A 22,600-nucleotide genomic window follows, 5' to 3' on the forward strand; every position below is an offset into this window, starting at 1 on the left:
ATTTTTTGACTCCCTGTTCACCACGAGGCATCACATTGAAGGCTTATGTAAAACTTTTTACTTTGAAATTAGAAGAATTGGACAACTTGCTAGATTTTAAAATCAAAACTCTATTCAAACACTTGCTTCATCCTTTATACTTTCTAGGATTTATTATTGCAGTGCTTTAATGTATAACATTCCCAACTATCGGCTAAACAGGCTCCAGCACATACAGAATCATGCTGCCAAAATAATTATGAAAAAGAGGAAGAATGATCACGTTACACCTCTGTTTTGGACACTACACTGGTTGCCTGTTGAGAAGAGAGTTATATACAAAACTGCAGTTATGTGTTTTAAATATTTTAAGCCAAACCACGCCATCCTATCTATCAGATCTCTTGTGTCGTTACGATCCTCCTTGATCTCAAAGATCTAGAAATTAACTCCTTCTTAGTGAGTGTACCTAAAAAAAGAGAGTTTTCTCATGCCGCCCGAAAATGTGTGGAATTCACTGCCATTAGATGTTAGAAGCAGAATCTTTTCCAAGGATTCAACTATGCGCCGAGCGAGGCTCGAACCCAGGACTTTCCGATCCGAAAGCGAGTGTCATACCACTAACGCATGTGTAGGCCTGTTGAAGGTTGTTCGGCCACCCGACTTGACCCCACTCATCGGGACATGTAGTGGCCACAAGATGCGTCGACTATCTTTTTCTGACCGTGGACGCGTCGGGCATGAAGAGTTATCCTCTCATTTCTTGGAAAGTTGGATATTGATTTTCTCATCAAATAAGGCAACTTGTGTAACACACGTTACACACTTGTGTGACTGGGAAAAAAAGGCAACTTGTGTAACATAAATTGTTAGTTATTCTTACTGTTGTTTCTTGGGCAAAGATGTATGATTAAATGGTTAGAGAAATTAAGCTATAAAAACCCGTTTAATCGGCAGGAGGGAAAAGGAATCTTTAATATACATGTTATTTTTATACCAATGAGAGCGTTTTTGTAGGGTTTTTATTTTTATTTATCTTATTTTTTTATCTTTTTTTATTATTTTTTTTTGGGGGGGGAGGGGGGATAAGTTTAACGGCGCATATAGCTCGGGTTGTAGAGCACTCGCTTCACAAAAAAAAGGATTGAGAAGATCCCGGTTAGTTTCCCGCGAAAATTGTTTCTGACCTCTTTGTCCACTCAATAGTGATTGGGTAGCTGGGTCTGTTTGATATGGCGGAAAGTACTTGGCGATAGGCTAGCGTCCTATCCAAAGGATGACAAGCAATTGCTATTGCCCGTGTTGCGCTCTAGAAACGGGATAAACTCTGGCCTCGTGGGAATAGTGCCTCTGAAGGACCGCAATAAAATAAAATAAATAAATAAAAAATGAAATAAAATTCCCTTTATTCATATCGATTTCTTTGGAAAATTCACACGTACACACACACACACACACACACACACAAACATACAAACACACACACACAAACACATACACACATACACACTCAAAATTCTTTTTCCGGGAAAAATTTTTTTATTCTCTATTGTCTTCTGGCACTTTTCTACTCACTTCATATCTTGTTGTTACCAACATAAGTGCCTGCTCCACTCACTTTTCTGAATTAAAAATTCACCCCATACACCGGAGCATACTCAATGTCTCAATCGTTTCTATGTTATATGTTTGTGATGAGAATATTGGCTATTAAGCTTAACTGCTGGTCAAAATTACTTCGCGATGGTGGTGAACGAATCGGCGGTCTCAAGAAGTGGGTGAGAGAGGGATCTAGAAATGACTTTGAGTTTGAAACGAATATTTTAGTGTTCGTGGATAGCTCACACGGTAGAGCCACGCTCTCACCTGCCAGGCGGAGTTGTCGTACCAATAAGGTCGCAGGTTCAAACCCCACCACCGCCGCGAAAAAAAATTTTATTCTCTATTGTCTTCTGGCACTTTTCTACTCACTTCATATCTTGTTGTTTTCCGGTCTACATAAATAGGCTACTTTCGATATCGTTCTTTCACGATTGACTTGTTGTCAGTTGTAAACGTAAACAAGAACAATGCACTTTGTCAACTGTCAACATTTCTTCGAACTTCTTTTTCTTTTTTGATTTGACATAAATAACAACGAAGTGATCGAAAAGAGCAAGCTATTTATTTTTTTTTGCCAGTAAGAGATACATTTGTCACAAAAATATCAGTTTTACACTGAAGACCAAAGAGAAGCTAACAATATCATATTATTATCAATAACAACTGTCTCGTATTTCAAAGTCCAAGGGTATCCTTTTTAACTTGATCAAAGTGCCTAGCCATGCATATAATATTCATAACATAGCTAGATATAACCACTGGTTGATATAACGTACCAACACACAAAACTATGTATAACCTTTACTTTAATGTTTGATTGTTGATAGAGAATTAAGTGAAGCAAAGAACTGAGGATCCAATCTGACTGGAGTGGTGTCAATTTCGTTCCTTTGACTTTCATCTAGAATTTATTTATATTTAATTCGACATTCCGGGCCTATATATGCTGTGCATTTTGCCATTTAAAAAAAAATAAGCTCTCGCAGTTTTATTGAGATTTCAAAATGGAGGTAGTAGGACATAGCCATTCAACACAACACACTTTATTTATTTAAACGAGCGTTTCATGCACACAGTGATTGATTAGTAGTTTATTTATTTGTGAAATTCATATATGAATATTAATGACTATGATGAGCAATATGACACTGCTGTCAATGATCAATGATAGAACTTTCTCTTTCTCCCTCTCTCTCTCTCTCTCTCTCTCTCTCTCTCTCTCAGTCTCTCTCTCTCTCTCTCTCTCTCTCTCTCTCTCTCTCTCTCTCTCTCTCTCTCTCTCTCTCTCTGTCTATTTCTCTTTTCCACTGGTCTGCTTTTGCTTTTTCTTTTTCCTCCTCCTCCTCCTCATTCTCCTCCTCGTCGTCCTCCTCTTCTTCTTCTTCTTCTTCTTCTTCTTCTTCTTCTTCTTCTTCTCCTCCTCCTCCTCCTCCTCCTCCTCCTCCTCCTCCTCCTCCTCCTGACAACTGATGCACTCTACTAAGATTACTATGCTCCACCCAACATATAATTTCCTAATGGGATTCGTTTTATGCTATAACTATTACTAGGATATCGTGTGGCAGAATATTCCAAACCCTAGTGGTCCTGGGGGAAATATACCTGTCGTGTATGTTTGTGATTGTAGAGTATGTATGCAAAGTATCAACCATTTATTGTGGTTCAATCCTAAAGCATGTATTTCTTATTTAATATGAGGAGTGTGTTTGTGTCTTATTTAGTGCCTAGTTCGTATGTAATCAGTTCTTTAGCTTACACAATTGATATTCTTTATCATATGGAAACCTTTCATGAAACATCTCTCGGCAAATAGGGCTGATATTTTAAATATATTTTTAGCTTTTATTTTTATTATGATTCAATCAATCCTACTCTCTATTCTTTTTTTTTTTTTTACTTCTTTCAGAATAAAGACTGGAACTGTAAAATGGCCACAAGTGAGTATGTTTGTTTTCTATATATATTTTTAAAAAGGCCAGCAAACACAGTGCTGAAAACTGTAGGCCAGTATCCCTCATATCAATATAATATAAACTGTTGGAACACCTTGATACCACAACATGCTGACAGATGCCCAACATGGCTTTTGCAAACATCTTTCATGCGATTCACAACTGATCATGACTTGTGATGATTTTGCAAATACAATTAATAAAGGGGCCAGGCAGATGTCATTCTACTGGATTTCAGCAAAGCATTTGATAAACTACACCACCAAAGCCTCTTGGAATAAACTTGATCATTATCGGATCTCAAAAACCACCCATGCATGGATTAAATCATTTCTTTCAATGCGATCCCAATGAGTCATGGTTGAGAACAAAATGTCATCAGCACTTCCAGTCCTGTCAGGTGTACCTCAAGGAACAGTTTTAGGCCCACTTCTTTTTTTATTATTTACATCAATGATTTGCCGAGTAAAGTATCAAAAGGATAAAAAATTTGCCTTTTTTGCGGACGAAAGTTTTCTTTATTTTATAGGGAAATTCACACATCAAAAGATTGCAATATACTTCAATAAGATCTGGACAGGCTACAATCATGGGAGAAAGAATGGAAAATAGAATTCCACCCGAAGAAATGCCAGCTTATTCGTGTCATGAACAAAAGAAAATAATAAGTTCAGATTATTATATACACGAAGAAATATTGGAGACTGCAAAAAGCTGAATATCTTGGATTAACTCTTGACATCAAAATGTCTTGGCAGCACCAAATCAATGAAGTTTGTAAAAATGCCAATACAAAACTTGGATTCTTAGGAAGAAATGTACCAAGTTGTCCAAGGAACATCAAAGAAACCTGCTATAAAGTCTTTGTACGGCCAATTTTAGATTATGGTGTTTGGGAACCCCAAGAGTAAAAAGCAGATGGATTAGCTCAAGAAATTAAAAACAAAGCATTTAGGTTTGTTTGTAACAACTACAGGAGGACTGAAAGCATCAGTGAGATGCGCAAGAGCCTAAACTGGTCGCCATTACATGAAAGACGCATTATACAAAAAGCCAAAGTCCTCTTTAAGGCTCATCTTGGACTGACAATGACCCAAACAACAGAAAACAGCACTCATACCGGGTCCCACAGTCACAAGTTAATGCTCATCTCAACTCGTCTTTTCCAAGCACCATCCGAATATGGAATTCTCTGCCTGAAAATATTTTAGAAATAAATGGCCAAATTGAATTTGACAAGAGACATCAATAAAATCAAAATAAAAGCCTAGGCACGTCCATTTGTTCTCATAAAACTCACAGTCATGAGTATCTTCGATGCACAGAGTTGCGACTTAATGACAAGACAAGTCAAGGGAAAGAAATTTCAACCTTTTAACCCATTCTGCCTTTTTGCCACTTTTCTTACTTCCCTTTGACCAGGCACAGGCTGAAATCACACCACGTGATTTCTAATAAATGTACAGAAAATGAATAAAACAGCTTCAAAAAAATAACTAATTATCAAAACATGGAATATTTCAGACCCGAAATATTCTGTTTCTGGTATTTTGTTCTTTTTAAAAACTGGTTTATTCATTTTGAACATTACTTTTTACAGTCCACAGTTTCTAGCAGCTTTGGGTTGACTTGTAGTTCTAAGTAAATTTCCCAGTGATAAAAGGCCAAAAAAAACCGAAAAAAAACAGGAAGCAATTTGATATTTGACGTATAAACTTTCATGAAAATCACATCTCTACTGTTGGTGAATGGTGGGATTTGTCTTTGTAAACTTAACCCATACCATATTGATTTCAGGACGTCTTTCGACACTATGTCGACACATATTATGTCAACCAAGAATCACATTATTAAGCAATCCTGCCTTCCGATCTTGTTCAACAACCATCATGCAAAGCCAAGGAACTTCTTGTCCTGTTATATATGCAGAACCAAGGGTAAGTGCCATTGTGTAAAATCATTATTTCACCAACGGGAATAGTCTTTTTGTTGTTATTTTCAATTTTGATATTTATATCTATATATATATATACAGAGGCCCATACCTTTTTACAGAAGCAGTTCTCTTTTTCACAGGAAATACTTCCATTGGGATTTTTTTTCTTAATTGTCTATTTAAAATAAATAAAAGAAAAAAAAAAGAGGCTAAAGTAACCTAAGGAGAGAATGCTATTTAGCATCTTCAATACTCATTGTAAAGAGGTGTTAGTTTTATTTTGTCTGGTTTGCAAAACCTGATCCATATTTGTTAGTTCTTTAATATTAATAAACTTACCATTTTTCTGGTGCCAGTAGATGTGTCTTTGTTAATAATTATATTTTATCAATACTGTCATTAAAGCTCCACTTGATTTCTAATAAATTGCGCATTTCATGAAAGCTGGGTAATGTTCCTCTTTTTTTATTTACAATTTTTTGTTTTGTTTTGTTTTTTAATTATGATTTGAGACCCATGTGACAGTGGTACAACATAATTGCTGTTAAGGAATGCAAATTAATATCTAGTTCAAGGGGGAAAGAAAAATATTGAGAAATCAGTACTATATTTAAGGATACTTATAAAAACAGATAGAATGAATTATTACAGGTACTTTGTTTTACTTTTATGAACAAAATACGAATATAACAGCTTTGAAAAAGAACAAAATACCAAAAGCGGTAAAGAAACAAAACAAAACAAAAATGAATCTGGTTTTCTTTTTGTTAAAGCAGTCATATTCATTTTTTTTTTTTTACAGTTCACAGCTTCCAGTTACTTAGTAACTTATCACTTTTATTTTACTTCACTTCTTTTAATTTTTAATTTTGGAAAATGATTGTGACAATGTGACAATCTATGTCATGAATGAAAACTTGCAATTTAAAAAAATGAAAGGTCAACCTTGAATAATGATAATTTCCATTTCACCAGATTGCTTTATATGATGAGAAAATCAACATCAAGTTGGATAACTTCCCAAGTAATGAAAAGATAACTCTTCATGGCCAGTGCATTCAGGGAGAGAAAGAGATTATCTTTGCTTCTTGTGGTCACTACATGTCAAATGAATGTGGTCAAGTTAGCATTACAGAACAGCCTTCAACTGGGGGAACTTACACAGGTTAGTTTTATGTTCAACAATTCTTCACCAATTACTTACATTTCGGTCAAGATCAACTGTCGTTCAGTCCTTGAGGTTTCTGCATAACAAAAAAAGGATAAATATCTGAGCAAAAATTATCTTTCAAACAAATTGATTATTAAATTGCATGTCCTTGTATTGTATTTCCATTCCTCCCACCAAATCCAAGCATCAATAACACACTTTTTTTAAATAGTCACCTGGAACAACTACAAAAGACGTCTAACTTTTACGTCGTGGCCCAAGACCGAAGGGCAAGAGCTCAGGTGGTCGCTGGTTCGGATAAAGTAAAGTAAATTGTATTTCCAACTTCATAATGTTTACAACACTTCAAGAAGCTCCATCTATTCCCCAATCAATTTGTATGTCAACAAATTTCCATTATCTACGGTATCCAACACATAAGAGAGGTCTTCTTTTAATATTTACCACTGTACTCATTCGCACCTGTGCTCCTTGGAGAATGCTTTAGATTCCTCCAACTTCTTCTACTTGCTTTAGATTCTTCCTACATCTTTTGCTTGTGATTGGTTTTTGCTATTTTTAGAACAATCATTTTGTCTATGTAAACAAGTCCTACAAAATTGTCATTGTCAAAGAGTGCAAAGGGTGGAAAATGGAAATTTGGTTTAATGTCACAATTTACAGTTGTTGATATGAGCTATTTCAACATCTGCTGCACATAAGGTTGGCTAAGACTTATTAAAAAAAGACATGATAGATTCATTTTATAAAGCAAGAATTTTGTTTAAAATTATAGAATTTATTGGCAAGATGACTGTTGAGTAAAAGTCACTTGCTGTGTCTTCTGTCCTCATACCTGTTTTCGGATTTGCTTTTTGTTTTATTCATGGAATGGAATTGCTTGGCTTTGTCCTGGCCCTTGCCGGAGTCCTTAGCTGGGAGTTGAGAGGGAAACATCAAATGTTAAGTATTAGTTTTGGGAGATGATTTTTTTTCCTAGTAAATCATCTCTTTGTAAGTTATGTTTTCTGTTATGGATATATTATATAAACATTGGAGTGTATTCCTCTTAGTGGAATCCTGTGAGACTTTTCGGTGATCTCAAGCTAAATACACTAATAGTGTGCTCTAGGAATCTACATCTGTTCCCTATTGTACCAGACCACTTTATCTTTCTTTTTCTTGGCTACCTTTCCTTTTAGCTTTAGAATTTTTTCTCCCTTTTTACTGGTGCTGAAATGACCTAAATGTATCGCTAGTGCCATAAAACCCTTAAAAACAAAAAAAAAACAAAAAAAAAAAACGAACAAGATAAAATAAAGATTTATACCAGACACCAGATGTAACCGCCGATATGTTTTAAAATTCTTGATTTTCCTTCAGGTTTGGAGCCTATGGGAATTGTATGGAGTTTGCAATCACCTCCTGGCCAATCTGGTAATGCTAGGATGCTCTGGAGAAAGACTGACCAACCCATGTTCATTCAACTGAGTACATACCTCGGTCATTTACAGCTGGAGGATATTTACAAATCTAATAGCAAACCAGAAAGCCTAGCAGAGATAGAACTTGAACGTTGGTTGAGATTCCCCTCTGAGGTCACCAGGATAGAGGTTAAAGCTGGCAATGTACGTGGTGTTTTGTATCTTCCAGCAGGTGAGTTCTTTACTTCTTTACATTGCATAAGTCAGTAAAGTCGAATATGTAACTAGAACAGCATGTTATCTCGATTTAATTTTTTTAGAAAGTAAAACCCTAAAAAAACTTGCATTTATATCGTGCAATATCCATTAAACACGCTCAAAGCACTTTACAAGGAATCCCAGCCAACAGCAACCCTTAACATGTAAGACGAGGCATGATGCCTTAACCCTCTCGTGTTCAGATTCTTTTTGGGGGAGTAGATAATGAGTTCCCTATATGGCCATGTCAATCATGTAGACATCCTTTGATGATATAAGCCTACTCTTTGATATCTGTAGTCGCCTTTTCGTTTTCTACGGTCACTCATGGCTAAACTCCACCCAGAAACGATTTCATAGGTCCGTCCATCACCAAATTTCAAACTTTTGTTCTCGTGAGTTCATAAGTTTTTTGACCGAAGAACGATTGGCTACTGACCATCTTGACCCTTCAACGATTGGTCGTTCTGGCAGCTCACGTGTCAACAGCCGTCAACAATGAATTGAATCATCGTCGATGCAGTGGAAGACGGCCATGGAATAGTTGCGTCACATCGCCACGTTGTTGAATAAATTATCCAGGCATGGTCGATAGGTAAAAAAGCCAAATTATGTTCTAGCTACATTTGAAACAAACAAAGTATATCACTGATCTCGTCTCTTTGAGATATAAAGAATGATATAAAAATCAAGAAAATCGGCCGATAAATAAAAAAGTTGCTAAAAAAGCTAAAATAAACAAAAGCAATTTTTAAAATCAAATTTATTCGTAAAACAGTTGGTTATCAACCGATTTTTATGAAACAAAGACCAATGTACTTCTTTTTTCAAGCTGATTTCAGCAATGTGACTTTCAAATTCCTCAGAATTATATTTTTTACTTTTAGATTTCAGCTTTTAGGCCTACTCCATAAGGTGTTATATTCCTTGCATAACAATAGCGTAATACATCGACGGGGAGAAGCGTCTTTGTTTCGGCCAGCTGGATAGATAGCCTGTGATTGGTCGAAGACTTTGAGATGCTTGATTCACAATTCTACACAAACGGACCCGGCGGTCTATCAAAGAGGTGTAACAAATTTATTTACCGACTATTTAGCTTGGTGCTAAAATTACAAAGTAATAATTTCGCATCAGAAAAAATAACTCTGAAGTTCCTATCTCTTTATTACAATAAAATTGATACCTCGAATGACAAAATCGACCCACAAATAAGGGAGTTATAAATTATTCATAATATTTTTAAAAGTTTACAATAATGGTCTTCAAAGTCATTTTTCATCACGAAAGTCGTAATTTTTTACCGATTTTTACCAAACAAAGTGCAATGTCAATGATTTTCACCCGCAAATAAAATATGATTTAAATCGCAATTTCTGAAACGTATTTTCTTTTCTGTCGGCAAATTTATAAAAATCAAATCTGAAAACACCCTGCGGCAGTGACAGGGCCTGTCATTTCCTTCACAACGATTGGATTTTACTTACTGAGGCCAGTCTTGACTACCCCGCCCATGAATATTATGCCGTTGTCGGTTTTTGTCGGGTTGAATCTTAAAGAGTTAAGGCGATAGTACACATTTTTTTCAAACAGAGATAATGCTGTTAATAGCCAGGTATTCATTTTACACCCGAATAAGGCGAGAAAAATGTGAGTTAAGAGCCCTATCCAAGGACTTAGTTGTGCACTGCTCAGGGCAGAACTCAAACTGTGGACCTATTGTCTGAAAGCAAGTCTCATACTACAAGACCATTACGTCAGAAAAAAAGGACTAAAAATATTCAGAATTATTCTATAGTGTGACATTGCCAGATGTTTTTAAAAAAAATTTGGTATGCATCTGATAGATCATTTTGGCTTTTTAAAAAAATTGATTTTGAAACCTGAAATGTCATGACTATTCACTACCTTTTTGAAAAAAACAAAATTGTAATGAATATTAATTATTCTTATTGTCTTTGCAATGTTGTCACGAATATTCACTTAAGTTTTATCTTTTAGAGGAATACACTCAAATGCTTACATTATACATTCAAAATAACAAATATAATAATACATAACAGAGAGATGATTTACAAAGAAAAGAATATCACGTCTCAAAACAATAACTATGCATTTGACTGTTTCCCTCTCAGCCAAGGACTCCGGCCTTATCATGACTAATCACTATTCATTTTTATATATATGCTCTGAAATTTGTTCATGTATATTCATTAATCTGGTCCACTTCTTTTTATCAGGTGAGGGACCATTTCCAGGAGTCATCGACATGTTTGGGTCAGCGGGAGGAATCATGGAGTACCGAGCAGCTCTTTTGGCATCTCATGGTTTTGCTGCCTTTTCCCTGCCGTTTTTCAGATACCAAGATCTTCCTGAATATTTGATGGATATCACGTTTGACTATTTTGAGGTACCAGTACACATTTGACCTTGATTATAGTTAATACTCAATATTCGGTGTTTGGATTATTCTTCTACAATACCAGGTGAATATGGAATGAATAAAAGGAATTTTATTTTTATTATTTTCATATTATTATTGAACAATTATGTGACAGTCTACTTGTTGATAATACCATCCAATTACTGGTAAATCACTATGGAGTGGTGTTAAATGACTTAAAATGTCGCATTCTAACAGGTTTACCATTAGTGCACTGCTCAGCAGCATTTTTGAAATAACACCGTGGGGTAATATGTTGTTCACGAATTTGTAATTTATTCTTCCCGGTTATTAAAAGACAATAAATTTCAACCTTTTTTCGTATTCCCATTTTAGGAGGCAGTGAACTGGTTATCTTCACATCCCAAAGTATGTCCCCATGGAATTGGGGTCCTGGCTGTATCAAAGGGGGTGGAATATGCATATTGTATGAGTGCTTTCCTCCATCAGGTACGTACAACTAGAATGTCACAGGCTTGCCACTGGGTGGGGTTCCTGACCTCCCATAGTGGTCAGGGAGGCACTTACTGTATCTTCTATTCCACTGTATCTGTTTTCCAACATACTTTCTGTCTTTGTCTTGGGATGAGATTACTTGGTTTTGACCTGGCCCTGGCTGGATACCCTGCTGGAGGGAATCAGTCAAATGTATAGTTAGGGTTTTGGGAGATGATATTTTTTTACAACTTTTAAATCATCTCTCTGTTATGCATTGTATTATTTTTGTTTTACATATGATTTGTAAACATTTGAGTGTGTTCCTCTTAGCAGGGACCTGTGCTTGTGTTAGGATGAGACATTTACTAATCTCAATTTAAGTACATTGATTGTGTGCTCTTGGAATCTACATGTTCCCTATTTGAACTAATCCCCCTTTGTCCTCCTTTTTCTTGGGTACTTTAATTGTAATTCTAGAACTAGAACTATCATATTTTCTTCCTTTGTACTGGCGCTGATATGACCTAAATGTGTTGCAAGTGCCGTAAAACTCTTTAAAAAAACCCAAAAAAACAGGCTTGCCAACCAGTATGATTTCTCAATATGCTTTGAGGTACAAAATATGATAATATGGGGAAAAAATGATAAAGTAAATAGTTGAAGTCTTAATGTCATTCCCTAGATGAGAATCTAAGTAACTAAACAGATGATTGTCACAAGAACTGTAGGATTTTCCTATTCTCTACTAGCTTGGTAAGACTCCATAAATTCAACGGTTGTTAAATCTGAAATTTTGGATTGTTCGCGTGTTGAAAATATGGTTTTTTGGAAAGAAATATGAGAAAATGAGCATAAATATTGGGAAAAATATGATAAATCTTTTCAAATGGTCGAGGTTAATTGGCAAGTCTGATGTCATCAAATGAGATCTCGCATTCATCTTCAGTGTCTCATTCAGCATGTTTTGTTGACAAAGAGGAAACTTAAAACATTCACATCATTTCTCTTTGTCGATTAAGCTGAAGCTTCTATTTCATTTTCTGGTCCTATTTTTTCTTGGCTAACTAACTTTTGATAGTTATAATCTTTTGACTGTCTTGTCATCTTTTTGTCTCTATAAATGGTATGACCTTAGCCTTAATGTGATGCAATTGCATTCCAATACTTTAAAAAAAAATACAAATTCACAATTCATAAGTTCAATTCGATTCTTCCAGATAAAATGTGTTGTTGCCATCAATGGTCTCCCATATTATGGTCTTAATGATTTGTACCACAAGAAAAAGCTGCTTTGTCGAGGCTCACCGTAAGTCATCAGACGGAATTTAAGTAGACTTTTTGGAGTGCAATAAACAAAATTTTTTTGGTTTGGAGTATCGGATGAATGGCATGTTTTAATGGTTTTGTTTTGTTTAATTTATAAAAAGACAAATATGTTTTCTTTAGGGTATCAGAGGAAATAAGAAAAGTAATGATAAAGATAAGAAGAAGAATGATGATGATGATAATGATAGAATTGTATTATTATTATTATTATTATTATTATTATTATTATTATTATTATTATTATGATGATGATGATGATTATGATGAATGTGATGATGATGAATCATGCATTTGCCCAAAATCTCCAAAAGTCCACTTTTGATTTTAAACACTTATAATCAACAATAGTGTATTGTCTCAGAATAAAACTTATGTTACAAACGCTACTCACCTGTTTACAACTGTTTCCTTTTTAAAGGCATGAAGATTTGGAGTTTCGATTTTGTTTGACTGTCGGATATTGTTTTCTCTTTCGGTTAATCTGAATGGGTTTTGTAATATAGATATAGGTCATCAGTACGCTCACGATAGGTGCTCCTAGAAGACACTTAGGGGGGGGGGGGGGGGGAAAGAAGAAATAATTAGACTTGATGGCTATACTTTTCCTTTTTTTAAAGGGATATACAAATTATCAAAAATCCGCCATCCGCCAGGCCATTTTTTTCCCTGCCACATGATGATAAAAGTCCGCCATTTTGGCAGAAAATCCATCAACCTGGCAACACTGATGATGTCGATGATGATGATGATGATTATTATTATTATTATTATTATTATTATTATCATCATCATCATCATCATCATCATCATCATCATCATCATCATCATCATCGTCATCATCATCATTCATCATCATCATCATCGTCATCATCATCCCTAATTATTTTTCAAAAGTTTTACTCATCTTATTTTCAACAAATCAAGAAAGTTTTCGGATTGCAACTGTTTCCTGTCTTTCAAAAAGAAGTTTTGTTGTCATAAGATTCAATTGTTACAGAGTTTATACTTTAATTAATAATCATAGGATAATAAAGATTGGTAATCTTGGACACTATGGGTGATTTTCGTTGACATCGGACGTTTGGTTGATGGCTTGTCTATATTTGTACATGGAATGCCAAGAAAAAAAGCATCTGCAGATGCGGTATTGAACCCCCCCCCCCCCCCCCCCCAAAAAAAAAAACAAAAAACAAAACAAAACAAAACAAACAAACAAACAAACAAAAAAAACAAAACAAAACAAACAAACAAAAAGGAAAAAACTAGGTATTAACCACAATAAGATCAGATGTGGACTGATGTTTAGCGGAACAACAGATTTTTCAAATGAAAATAATAAAGTGAAAGAGGCAGTTACTGCTTTCCCGGCTATTCCAACATATTACGTATAAGACCATCAATATCCTTAATTGCCCCCATTGGACATAACATTTCCTGATATCACTGAACCTCAACTGACCTCAGACAGGTAGCTATCATGGACGGTTAATGGACCCTTGAGAGCACCATCCACTTATAAACTTCTTTTGCTGTGAGCAAGTTCTGATTCAATGCAGTGTAGTAAACATGTGTTCTGATTGGTCGGTAACAAAGCAATCTCATTGGGAGGTGGAAAAAAGGCGTTTAGACTATGAGATGACGATGTTTTGGTATTAATCATCGGCATCAACTGCCGATTATTGTTATAACGATGTCTCTAAACAGGGTTTTTTACTAAAAATGTATGTTGTTATTTTGGTATTTTTATTACTAATAACGTACAGCAAAAAATTTGTGACCAGAGGTCAATGTCGCTATCCAGGGGTTGTCGTTATTCAGGGTCGTCGTTATCCAGAGGTTGTACTGTGGATTATTTAGATTCTAAATGGCTAAAGTGATTCGATATTCATCTTTTTCACAGATTTAATGTAAGCCAATGTGACATGTCCCCTGAGGGTGAATTGATGCTGCTAAAGAGTACTCCATACATGGACAACTTGATTCCTGTGAGATTTGTATGATACAATATATCATGAGTTGAATGATTTGAAATTAATGAACGAGAGAGACAGAGATGGGAGGGGGGGGGGGGGGGGGGAGGAGATATTTATAGCTAAGAAACTAGTGATGAAGGCTAGACCAATTCCTTAAATCATGTTGATGTTTTTTCATGGAAAGTCAATGTCAATCTTTTAGAATAAAATTTCACAATTAATCGGTCAGTCAGAAGATGGAAAAGTTGATAGTGAAAAGTTGGTGATGTTTACTTGTTAAAATCAAAATTCATAGGAATCTGAGTAAACTGACATGTTTTATCAGACTTTTTATTTTTTTAAATACCTTGAAAATGAATATCTCGGATGAAGACACATTTTTGATTCAAGTGCTCTTTTGCTTGATTCCTTAAAAAAAATTTTTTTTTTTATTATGTTATTTAAATTTCAATATTTGTTTTCCAATGAAGTAAAGACTATGTTTTGCTTATTATGATTTTGCATTATAGATTTTCATCCATTGATTCATCATTTACATACCATCAGGCTTGGCAAGGCAATGCCAAACATCTCCTTCTGGTGTCGGAGGACGATTATCAACTGGATGTTGACTGCTACAAATTGTTGATAGACGCTTGTCCAGAGGAGAAGAAAAACAATTTTGAGGTGGTGCGATACCCTGGAGCTGGTCATCTCCTGGAGCCTCCCTACACTGCATTGTGTCGATCTTTTGTCAATCCAAGCTTTGGTAAGTTTATTAGTGGTAATTTAATCTTTTTTCCTTTTGCAGGTTTATGGTCTATAGACCTGTATATTCTCAGTCAATTAACTGAAATCAGTCAATTCGTCAAATTCAAATATTTAAAAAAATGATAGAAAGAAATGAAGAAAGAAAGAATTCATGAATCGTAGTTGAATGACCGTTAAGTAATTAGGAATGTTCCATAGTGCTACGCAAAGCTCATGGGCCGTTTATATTAACGATAGATATATTGCTAAGGCTAAGCGACACTTTTTAGAATTGCCGTGTCTGAACACATCCCAGTGTATTTTCACACAGCCTTTGTGAAATTATTTTTTCACTTTCATAACCTGTCGTGATCCCAATGGCAGCCAAAATTTTAACTGAGCCGCTGAGCGATAAATTTCACTGTTTCGTCTAAGTCAAAATTGACCACATTTACCTGGAGGGAAGTAAAAATATGAAATAACTAAAATGCGTGCCGGTAGTGCGTTATGTAGACACCTTCAAATCGAAAGTTAGGGATTGCCACACTGCCGTGATAGGGAAGAAAGACGCATATCGGTATCTAGGTCAAATTGACATTTTCTGGGATTCACATACTTGAGAGAAAGGCGCATTTTTCTACCTGGGTTTCGTAACTCAATCGTTGTAAATAAAAAAGTTGTTTCATTTTGAAAATATGCGACTTGACCTAATTTGGTTTAAATTCGTTTCGAGGAATGACAGATCGACGCATATTGAAAGTGGATATGACAGACGGTCGCATTTTGTAATATGCGTCTTTTTCTCTCATTCGTCCACCGAATGACATAATTTGTCTTTCACAAAAAGACGCATTTCGGATATGCGACTTTCTGCCAAGACACTCTCCAAAAATTAAGATATATGCGTCCGTTTGTATTACGACTGGTGACGGTGAAAAGAACATATCATTGTTCTCCAATTTTCATCAAATAGTCAATCATCAAAGACGTACGAGTAACTTGCTGTTTTGGTGTGAATTCTTCATTTCCTCGGGTGAGTTTTATCTTTTTCCTATTCAAGTGATCAAAGATTTTATGTATATATTATCATATAATTACTTGTCATATATTAGTGAGAAAGTTTAATAATTATTTGCTATTGACGGTTTATCTGTGTTTGTGATATTTAACTTAGACAAATGTTGATTTACATGCTAATAGCACTACTGTTATTGTTATTACACGTACTATATTTGTGATTATTATTATGATGACAATTATTAATATTAATGTTATTATTATAATCATCATCGTTATATCACTATGAAAGTATAAGTTGTAAAATAAGTAGTAGTCGTATTAGTAGTAGCAGTTAAAGCATTTGTATGTACATTAGTAGTAGTAGTAGTAGTAGTAGTAGTAGTAGTAGTAGTAGTAGTAGTAGTAGTAGTAGCAGTAGTAGATAGTAGTAGTAGTTAGTAGTAGTAGTAGTAGTAGTAGTAGTAGTAGTAGTATAGTAGTAGTAATAGTAGTATCAGTAGTATCAGTAGTAGTAGTAGTAGTAGTAGTAGTAGTAGTAGTAGTAGTAGTAGTAGTAGTAGTAGTAGTAGTAGTAGTAGCAGCAGCATTCTAGTGTATCAAATAGACGCCCACCGCCCCCCAACCCCCCCCCCCCCCCCCCACCACCATCCATTAATTTTCGGAATTTTCGCGAACCTCCCCTCCCTCCTTTTGATCTTATTAAACTTAAAATTCATTCTTAAATATACAAAATACTGTCCCTGTAATTTGCTGTGGTTGAATTCTTCGGTCAAACCACCTTCTTTGGTGAAAATGAACACCCCCCCCCCCCCCCATCTCCCTCGGCGTTCTACTAAAGTGCGCACCCCCACCTTTCCACTGAAATTTGACCAAACTGCGCACCCCCCTTGCTTGGGATCAGGACAGTGGGAAAAATAATAAAACCAATCGTGCCTGGAAACCAACCTAGGACTGTGTCGGACTCGGTAACTTCTGAATCAATTGAAAACCTTAACTACTGAGACAATAAGTCTCTAGCTATGCATCCAATTAGCCCTCAATAACCTGTTGCAATATTCTTTTGGGAAAGGCAAGCAACTGTAACTCAATATCATATCATAACAACGTTACTTTATGATAAAGATTATTTTAATAAGTCCACTCACGTTCAATTTTTGAATATCCATTTTTATATCTCTTCCATCAGATATGATCGAACCCCTAAAAGAGCCACCGGTACCTCCACCTCAGCCAACCCAGATTAAATAAGTCATGACAATCAGACTCCAGTGAAACAGATATTGACATTCCATTGAAACAGCTAGCTCAGATCAACAGTGAAACCTCTATCACGAGGAATTACATGATGTATGAGTGTCATAAAAGCAGAGAGGAAAAGATTTAAAGAAACCACGGACAACAAGAAAAACGGAGGAGACGAGCTAGATAGGTTTACCTCAACACCGATACGAAAATCTGCAGAAGAAGCATGTAAACTGGCTGTTGAGATTAAAGAAGCAGATGCAAACGATATGGATTTTGTGTTGAATTTACCATTGAGAAACAAAGTTTAGATAGTGACTCAGAATTTGAAATGTATTTGGAACTTGCTTCTAAATATATCACCGAAACCACTTCCCCTAGAGTTCCATTTGCTGAAGAGGAAGAGTATTTGTCCGAAACTGCCACGCCGGCATCCTTTGCCGGTTTAGGAGAAATATCTGAAGGAGAGCATGTTCCAGGTGTGTCATCGATTATAGAGACCATGATAGCAGAGTGAAACAATAACTACACCAGATCTAGAAATAGAGACAGTGTCTACTCACTCAAAAAAGAGAAAGCACAAGACGCCGATACAAAAGCAGACTAGGAAATACACAAGCTTTTGCGAATGAGAGAAAAGCATTCGGTCTTGGAAGGTTGTGCGCCGATCTGCTCCAAAAAATGCCGTGACAGATTCTTGGAGTACCAGCGACGGGAGCTTAACAGATGTTTTGGGGAGAGGATTGGAAGGACCAGCGCCAATTTGTACGGACTTGGGTAAGTAAAACAGAATGCAGAGAACAGGGCGAAGGCATTATTTCCAAGGAGAAAATTGCCTAGTCATGTACATGCAACTATACAATGAAACAGGAAGATGGAGTCTTCCATCCCGTGTGCAAAAAGTTCTTCCTTACTACTCTCGGATTCAAAGCTATTAATGGCAAACTGATAAGGAGCGCTTTCAAGGATGTCGGTGTTAACGAAAACAATGTCATAGAAGTACCCCTTGTTGACAATCGTGGACGTCATAGTCCCTGGCACAAGATTGACCACAGCATTATCCATGAACACATAGAGAAATATAAAGCAAGCATTATTCATTATAGACGTGAGCACGCGCCTTTCAGGAGATATTTACCATCTGATCTGATCATCAATGATATGCACGAAAACTTTTTGCGAAGTCACTGGAAAAGCCATATCAAAGAAACTACTATTCTGCATTTAAAGAACTTAACATCACACGAGCTGTACTTGGTCAAGAAGAATGTGAAAAATGCAAGTCCTTCTTGTTGCACAAACAACTATGCAACTGTGAAGAAAGGTGTGAACCGTGTGCCGAAAAAATCATCCATCGGAAACGATACAGAAATGCAAGAAAGAGGTATCAACGGGATGCAGATAAGAGCGTAAACGCCAACACAGCCAATCCAGTGTTTGCCGCTGATCTGCAAAGAGTAATTTTACTGCCGAGAATGAATCAGTCTAACAGAATCATTTTCACAAGCAGATTGGTCTTATTCAATGAGACATTTGCACCAATGGGCTGCAAAAAAAAGTGAAAAGGACATTGCCGTGATATGGAATGAATCAATTTCAGGACGAAAAGATGAAGACCTTGCATCAGCTTCTTACCACTTCCTAATATATAAGCGTGATGCCGAATCTGTGACACTCTGACTGGATAACTGTAGCGCCCAAGATATAAATTGTACCCTTTATACTATGTTACTTCATCTTGAAATGATTAGACTACTACGAGTACAAAAGTAAGCACCATCACAATCAACTATTTTGAGCCTGGTCATACTTTTATGGCAGCTGACTCCACCCATGCCGGAATCCAAAGAGTTCTGAGACAGAAAGACGGCAAAATATTTGATCTCAATGAATTTGAACAATGTGTCGTAGAAGCAGGCTGCCAGACAATGCCGTTGAGGTTTAATGACTTTGCCAACTGGGATTCTGGAGTCAGTTGAGCAAAGCTGACAATCGTCCCTACCTAGCTAAGGTTGTTTGTGATGAATTCAGGCGAGGGTCACCAAAGGCACTCTTCTTCAAAATAGCTTTGAAGAAGATACCTTCAACGAATGTGACATTCTGAAACGCGGATTTGCTTGTACGCCAAAGTTTCGTACAAAATCCAGGGGTGTAGGATTTACAAGAAGGATGAGATCGTGAAACAACTTGTGGGTTTGACGCCCCCCCCCCCCCCCCCCCCCCCCAATAGACGAAAGTACTGGATAGACCTACCAACCAGCTCCACGAGTAAAATTCTTTGCAAATCCTACAGGTGAATGTCCTTTCATCATTCACTGACTAGTTGGAAACGTTGACCTTCCAAACAATGTGTAGGAGCACGCAACGTTTACACCAAAGTAATGATTCAATTCATTATCTGCTAAAGAGAAGAGATGGAATGTATAATATGTATGTGATAATATTAGCAATGATTACAAAAGCAAACTCCATGTTAGTGAACTATAACGAAAGAGGGAGAGAAAGAGAGTTAGTACTAGTTATACAAATATGCTAATCAAATCACTGCAAATGAAAATATTATGAAAATTTACATGACTGGTGCGATTGTTCTGAAATAAAGCATGTTCAGCTTGATATCCTATACCGTATGTTTTTGATTGGTTTCTTCCGATTATTCTAGGGACCTGCGATTATGATGTTTTTGCTTATTATAGCTTAACATTGGGCGATATGCGTCCTCACATGACACTGTATATCAATATGCACATTACCGCTAAATTAGCCCATGTCTATGACAAACAGACGCAAAAACAATATGCGTCCGTTTGTCACACACTGGATACACATCCGAAAGTGCGATGGACGCATAATATTTTTGCGTCTATCTGTGAAAGACATGTGTCAATCAATTTTCAATCATGGATTTGGCAAAAGGTCTTTTGGTGAATTACACAGTTGATACAAATATTTTAGTTTTCAAGTTCCATGAATAAAATAACAAAAAAAATTATCTTTAATTACCTATTAATTCTTTTAGATTCGAGCCAATAGTTACAATGTTATTAAGTAAAACAGTTTTTTGCGTTTCCTGAAAAAGTAGGTTTTCCCGTTATGCGTCTTTTTCTCATATCACGGCAGCACAGTACATCTCAATTGCCTCACATTGTAAACAAACTGGTTGACCGTTTCTATTTTCTTCACTGATTGGGTACCTAATTATAAGGAACAATGGTAATTAGCCTAAGTAATTCCAGCGCAAATTAGTTTTCTGCCATTTATTTTGCTCAAGCGAGCTTGCTGTTTACTATTCATTTTGATTCTTTGGATTTTTCCGCTACGACTACGACGAATTACGAAGAGTTTCAGTCAATTTTTATAGAGCTCATTTACAGGTCTACTAGTCGTATAGCACTTAGTTGCCATCTTGGGATAAGAAGTTTTGGTGTTACGTGTAATTTTCCTGATATGTCAACAGAAGGTGATGTTTTGATTATTTATTTTTAAATAATGGGCATTCTCGCCCATATTATATCTCACTTTACTTTTTGGGGGACCTGTTAGCTCAGTTGGTAGAGCAAGCTTCACTCACAAAGGGACTGAGATCAATCACAGATGCTGCCAAGATTTTTTCTGACCCCCCTACTCACGCAGCAGTGATTGGGAATCTGGGTCTATTAGATCTAGCAGAAAATACTTTGCGATAGACGAGGATCCTATTTAAAGGATAGCAAGTAACTGCTATTGTCTGTTCAACACTATCGAAACCAGAAAAATAAAGTTCCACAGGCCTAATGGCTCTGAAGGACCACTTTTCTTTTTCTTTTAGAAGCATATGTCAAGCTGCACTTCTTCTTCTTCTTCTTCTTCTTCTTCTTCTTCTTCTTCTTCTTCTTCTTCTTCTTCTTCTTCTTCTTCTTCTTCTTCTTCTTCTTCTTCTTCTTCTTCTTCTTCTTCTTTTTATTTTTATTATTATGATTTTATTATGATTATATATTTATTTCTTTGTTCCTTACATTAGGAGTGTTGATGTTGTTTGGTGGTCTGATGAAGGAACATGCCCATGCCCAGGAGGACTCTTGGCAGAGAATTCTGAAACATTTACGAACCTACATACCAACCTCATCTTAAATAACAGCATTTAAAGGGAATAGAAGTTTTCATTTCATTTACAGAGAAAATGATGTGGACGTTTCTGTTTTCCTCTTTTTCAACAAAACACAATGAATGAGACGCTAAAGATGAATGAGAGATGAGAGGATTGCATTGTTGAGGAGAATAAACAAAAGATTGTTTTGTTAGTGTCTCATTCATTTTGTTTTGTTGATAAAGGGGAAACCAGAAACATCCACATCATCTGTCTTTGTAAAATTAAATTGAATTTTCTATTCCCTTTTATAACTTTTATTTTTTCGAGCTTTAAGCAGCTACATTCGCATGCCCTGGCACTTTCATGGATGCTATTCCATGTGTGAACAGTACTGGGAAAGAATGACTGTTTGTGTGCTTTGATTCTGGAATATGACAGTGCATATTCATTTTCTTTTCTTCCGCGGTTTTTCAATGTGTCAGTAGGGATGATGGTGGTTCCCTGTCAGCCCTTGAACAATAAATTCAACTCTTTCTTCTTTCTCCGTTCGATAAGCGAGGTCCAGTTTAAATACTCCATCATGTCTTTTACACCGTGTTGTTGATTGTAGTCATCACAGACAAATAGACAGGCTCTTCTTTGTATCATTTATATCTTATTGATTGATGTTGATGTAATCAGGTCTCATATGCTGCTGCTGTATTCTAAAACAAGTCTTACAAGTCTTTTTGTTTGTTTCCCTGCACATTTTGCTATAGGATAGCTGCAATCATCACAAATAAAACAATGGCCATCTTTTTTACAACCGGGTGCAGAGGGAACTCAAGGTGAGGATTTTCCTTGACCAAAGAATAATTACAGCTGAACAAAAACCCTAAATTTGTCTTTCAAAATCGTTCCCATTCAAGTCATCTGCTCCACTTCATTGCTATAGGTTATTGTAAAGCGTTGAGCACGTTCAGTGGATATTGCATATCTGTTTTTTTTTTCTAAAATAATCTCTTTATGTTATAGCAGCTTGTCATATGAAACCAGTCAAGTGTGACACAGTTGTACTGC

General features: G+C 36.1%; 2 protein-coding genes across 4 annotated transcripts in view; one reads left to right on the forward strand and one right to left on the reverse strand.

Annotated features, from left to right (window-relative positions):
* Positions 1-1,984: 1,984 nt before the first annotated feature.
* On the forward strand, positions 1,985-22,523 carry LOC144971355 (acyl-coenzyme A amino acid N-acyltransferase 1-like). 3 transcript variants are annotated; one of them, XM_078912120.1, is made up of 11 exons: positions 1,985-2,158; positions 3,488-3,518; positions 5,331-5,470; positions 6,445-6,634; positions 8,003-8,275; positions 10,542-10,711; positions 11,081-11,194; positions 12,400-12,488; positions 14,409-14,493; positions 15,028-15,229; positions 21,473-22,523. In XM_078912120.1, exons 2-11 carry the CDS (start codon positions 3,509-3,511, stop codon positions 21,580-21,582), a joined length of 1,383 nt encoding a protein of 460 aa, XP_078768246.1. In that variant the 5' UTR covers positions 1,985-2,158; positions 3,488-3,508; the 3' UTR covers positions 21,583-22,523. The 3 variants fall into 3 exon arrangements, with proteins under 3 accessions (XP_078768246.1, XP_078768257.1, XP_078768235.1); XM_078912131.1 differs by lacking the exon at positions 1,985-2,158 and adding an exon at positions 2,308-2,456; XM_078912109.1 differs by lacking the exon at positions 1,985-2,158 and adding an exon at positions 2,465-2,591.
* LOC144971363 (acyl-coenzyme A amino acid N-acyltransferase 1-like) overlaps positions 10,813-22,600 on the reverse strand; it is a 32,339-nt gene continuing 20,551 nt past the window's right edge. The window contains exons 10-11 of the transcript XR_013645126.1: positions 12,900-13,055; positions 10,813-11,360 (exon numbers count right to left, since the gene is read on the reverse strand). The gene's annotated coding sequence lies outside the window, so the exon portion shown is untranslated. The remainder of the gene's footprint in view (positions 11,361-12,899; positions 13,056-22,600) is intronic.

Source organism: Berghia stephanieae, chromosome 1 (genome assembly GCF_034508935.2).
Source record: "Berghia stephanieae isolate SIO BIC M18660-M18661 chromosome 1, UCSD_Bste_1.3, whole genome shotgun sequence".
NCBI lineage: Eukaryota > Metazoa > Mollusca > Gastropoda > Nudibranchia > Aeolidiidae > Berghia > Berghia stephanieae.

Coding starts and splice junctions, on each gene's coding strand:
- LOC144971355 (XM_078912109.1), top strand. Junction 5,471..6,444: donor TTATATATGCAGAACCAAGG/GTAAGTGCCATT, acceptor CCATTTCACCAG/ATTGCTTTATATGATGAGAA. Junction 10,712..11,080: donor TCACGTTTGACTATTTTGAG/GTACCAGTACAC, acceptor TTCCCATTTTAG/GAGGCAGTGAACTGGTTATC.